Source organism: Triticum urartu, chromosome 3, assembly GCF_003073215.2.
Source record: "Triticum urartu cultivar G1812 chromosome 3, Tu2.1, whole genome shotgun sequence".
Taxonomy (NCBI): Eukaryota; Viridiplantae; Streptophyta; class Magnoliopsida; order Poales; family Poaceae; genus Triticum; species Triticum urartu.
The window spans coordinates 446,012,179-446,015,651 of NC_053024.1; the positions used below are offsets into that span (position 1 = coordinate 446,012,179).

At 42.1% G+C, this 3,473-nt stretch overlaps 1 protein-coding gene across 1 annotated transcript; it reads right to left on the bottom strand.

The window, feature by feature from the left end:
• Window positions 1–227: 227 nt before the first annotated feature.
• LOC125548464 lies at window positions 228–2,610 on the bottom strand. Its single transcript, XM_048712054.1, has 2 exons — window positions 2,244–2,610; window positions 228–888 (listed from the first exon to the last, which is right to left on the bottom strand). Exons 1-2 carry the CDS (start codon window positions 2,475–2,477, stop codon window positions 793–795), a joined length of 330 nt encoding a protein of 109 aa, XP_048568011.1. The 5' UTR covers window positions 2,478–2,610; the 3' UTR covers window positions 228–792.
• Between the last annotated feature and the right edge of the window lie 863 nt (window positions 2,611–3,473).

Here is a 3,473-nt window from a genome sequence, read left to right on the forward strand (position 1 = left end):
TTCACATGAGATTCAAAGCTATGAAACCAGGCTGCTAAATAATCATATTATTTGCACAAGGTAGAGGCTCATAAAAGAAGACCTTAATAAAGTAGCAGCATGAACTAGAATGAGCAGAATATCTACACATACCTTTTGACTAGTACAGAATGCACAAATATCTCAATTCTCGTCCATGCACAAGACTTCGAGTTGTAGTGAACTCGGTTCCTAAAGCTTTGTCTGGAAATAACTAAAATATGCATGAGATAGGATCAGATAATATCAAGGCGTTACTATTCCAAAGCAAGTAGTCATACCATGTTTTAAACCAGATGCGTAGCTAACAGAAAACCTATTTCTGCTAGCAACATTTTCAGCTCAGTGTGTATCTACAACAAGATTCCTAATGCATACAAAACACTTAACAGTGTAATGCCAGGTCAGCCACTTTTTACACATGAAAAAAAAATACTGGACTCTTTGTAGGAATACAAGATAAGGCATCACATATGCACTTCATAAATGGTTATATGGCAGGAGGCCTGCGACTCTGTTTCAAGTACTAGCCAATAACAAAAGACTCAGCTTCAGAAAACACAGGGCATGCAAAAGCTCAGTTCCAGGACATGTAAAAGCTTCCAATAGTTGTATGCATAAAAATGCTAAGCAAATTCAGGGCATGCATACATACACATGCCAAGCAAAATCTCGGCTCATATTTTACTGCAGTTTTATTTGCATGAAGCATATAAGAAACGAAATGCTAAATAAGTTTCAATGTTCATGTATCCAAAAAGCAAAATACTAAATCTAAGACTTAAATACCAAGATTATTACCCCCTCAGCTTGCTTGTGGTTACGTACTGATGTTGCTGCTTTTGCCATGAACTTATAAGTCATTCTCAGCTGCATATAGAAGCAAAGACTTTAAAGCTATCAACCATAATAGTCATTGGTAAATATATAATCATAACTTCATAAGGGCATAAGCTTATGTGCTTGTATGGAGTAGTCGACACTGCTTGGTGGAGAGGACAAACAAGATGCACACTGATCACAAAACAAACAATCCAAAATATTATTTCAGTGAAAGCATCAAATGAAAATTAGGGAATAGTTTGTAAGAATTACATATAGGAGAAAAGAGCATGGTCGTCAGCTAGCCCCATGACCCAATTCTTTTTTTAAAAATCTACTTAGGAGCATATCTCCCAATTTCCATTACTGAAAACATCACATATCTCAAGTTCGTCCCCCTCCAGGGGTACCTCAAAACATCAGTAACTAAGCCACACACACCAGCACTACTACCAAACTGGACGCAGAACCTAAACAACGAGCATCCAAACGTTCTAACTATCAGCAACAAAACAATAGTCTTATATTACTCGTGGCCCTGCATGACAAGGTACTGTACTGCCAGGGTCATATTACTTGCATGTGACACTGCGAGTAGGTATTTTCTAAAATCTGAACCACATGCACATCTTAAGATATTTACCATCTCCGTGAACATAGCTTTGGTTGAATTTGTTCTTAAGCATTAAGCTAAATAAAAACAGTTTTAAGAACAGGGGATCTGGTAATTCAATAAGTCATGATGCCATGCAATTTCCAGTAGGGGCGACAGTACAAAACCCAATTGCTCTCATTTTACTCTAGAAAATTAAATTATCAGGCAAATGTTTTTCAATTCAATAATAAAGGTTGCAACACTTGAAGGGACTTCTACTATGATAGACAACTACTGATAATTAAATTCCTGAATCACATGACTGGGAGCAGTGGCAAACTGGCAATAGAAAATTACAGAAGAAAATTCCAGATCAAACCCCATATATCTATTTTCATAAAACTAACACATTCACTAGTTAAAACTATTAAACTCTAGAAGCGTTACTTCACTTTCAGTCTACATGTGCAGAAAAATAGACAGAAAGAAGTTCTCTAGCTATATTTGCAGCACGACCTTGAAACTTAATTTCCGAAAGCTTGCATGTAGTACACCTACTGGGATTCACTGATTTATTACGTAGTTGGAGCATCCATTTGCTGCAATGGAAGATCTCTTCACCATAAGCAAAACTTGGGCTATCAGATGACAAAGCTCGTCGTTATCTTCAGAACGTAGTGACATACAAACTCAAACACTTTCTGAAGTCGTTCTAGTTACTGCTTAGAAGAAAAAAGGAACAAAAGTTTGCGAAGATTGAAATCTCACCAGCCAAGTGCTCTCGGTGAGCAAGGAGGCGGCGCTGCACCTGGGGGAGGATGTAGAGGAGGTGGAGCTTCTTGGGAGAGGGGCCGTACAGGAAGGTCCGCTGCTCGGGTGAGGGAACCAGGAGGCAGCCCAACTTAGTGCTCGGGTAAGGATGCTCGTGGAGGAGGAGGCCCTGCTCGGGGGATAAAGCTTGAGGAGGAGGAGGCCTGCTCGGGGGAGGAAACTTGTGGAGAAGGTCGCTGTTGTGGTGGGGATGGAGAGCGGTCGGCGGCATTCCTCGAAAGGAAGCAGGCGCTGGGTGCGCGGGGGATGGGGACGAGGCGGTGAAGGGTGCTCGGCGATGACTAGGCGGTCGGCGGCGACTGTGTTTGGGGAGGAAGCCGGCGCTGCGGTCGAGTGGTTGGTGGCGGCGGTGGCGGCGGCGGCGGTGGCGTGGTCGGGGTTGAGGGTTAGGTTTTGCAAGATTTGGGGAAGAACTGGTGGGGCTCAAGCTGACGACCAAAGGAACCCTTGTGAATATTTCCATCTCGCGCGCCCTTTGTCCCGCGCGAGCGCGCTTGGCCCAGTTGTTTTTTTAGAAACGGCCCAACTACTTTGGTTACGCGTAGCATATACTCCCGGCAGACAACAGGCCGTGGTTTAGTTGGGCCGGCAGATAAGATGACCTGCCAAGTGGACATCGTTGCCAGCAGTTTGGATGCCCTCTTTGTTAACTTCTCCCGGCAGTTTCTCTGCCTGTAAGTACTTCTACCAGCAGTTATTCAATTCCCGACAGTTCATTTGCCCTTGGTTGGGTATTTCTCCCGGCAGTTAACTGCCCCTAATTAGGTGTTGTGGTGTAGTGTCGTTGGATGTAAATCCAACGGCTAACATGTCAGAATCATTTTTTGACTAAATTGACAACGACTTGCGTTGGCTTCGACCTATTGGCCCATATTTCAGCCTCCAAAAATGTGGCACGTATTCAACCCATTTTTCAGAATTTACAGTCTTTTTTGTGCGGTAGAATTTACAGTCAACTTGATCTTTTTTTTGAATTACAACCATTAGCTGGACTGGATGAACAAATAATGTAGCGTACATGCGGCCTATTTATTTTATTTCCTAAAAAATTACAGGCCATTTGCACTTTCTCGAAATACACGATTTTGCTGGGCCGATTCTAATTATAATGTTGGGTTGGGCCAGCAATGTTATCAAAAAATAAAAAAGGGCTGAGCATTTTGTTATAAATATATTTAAATAATAAGTGATATTATTACATTCGTCC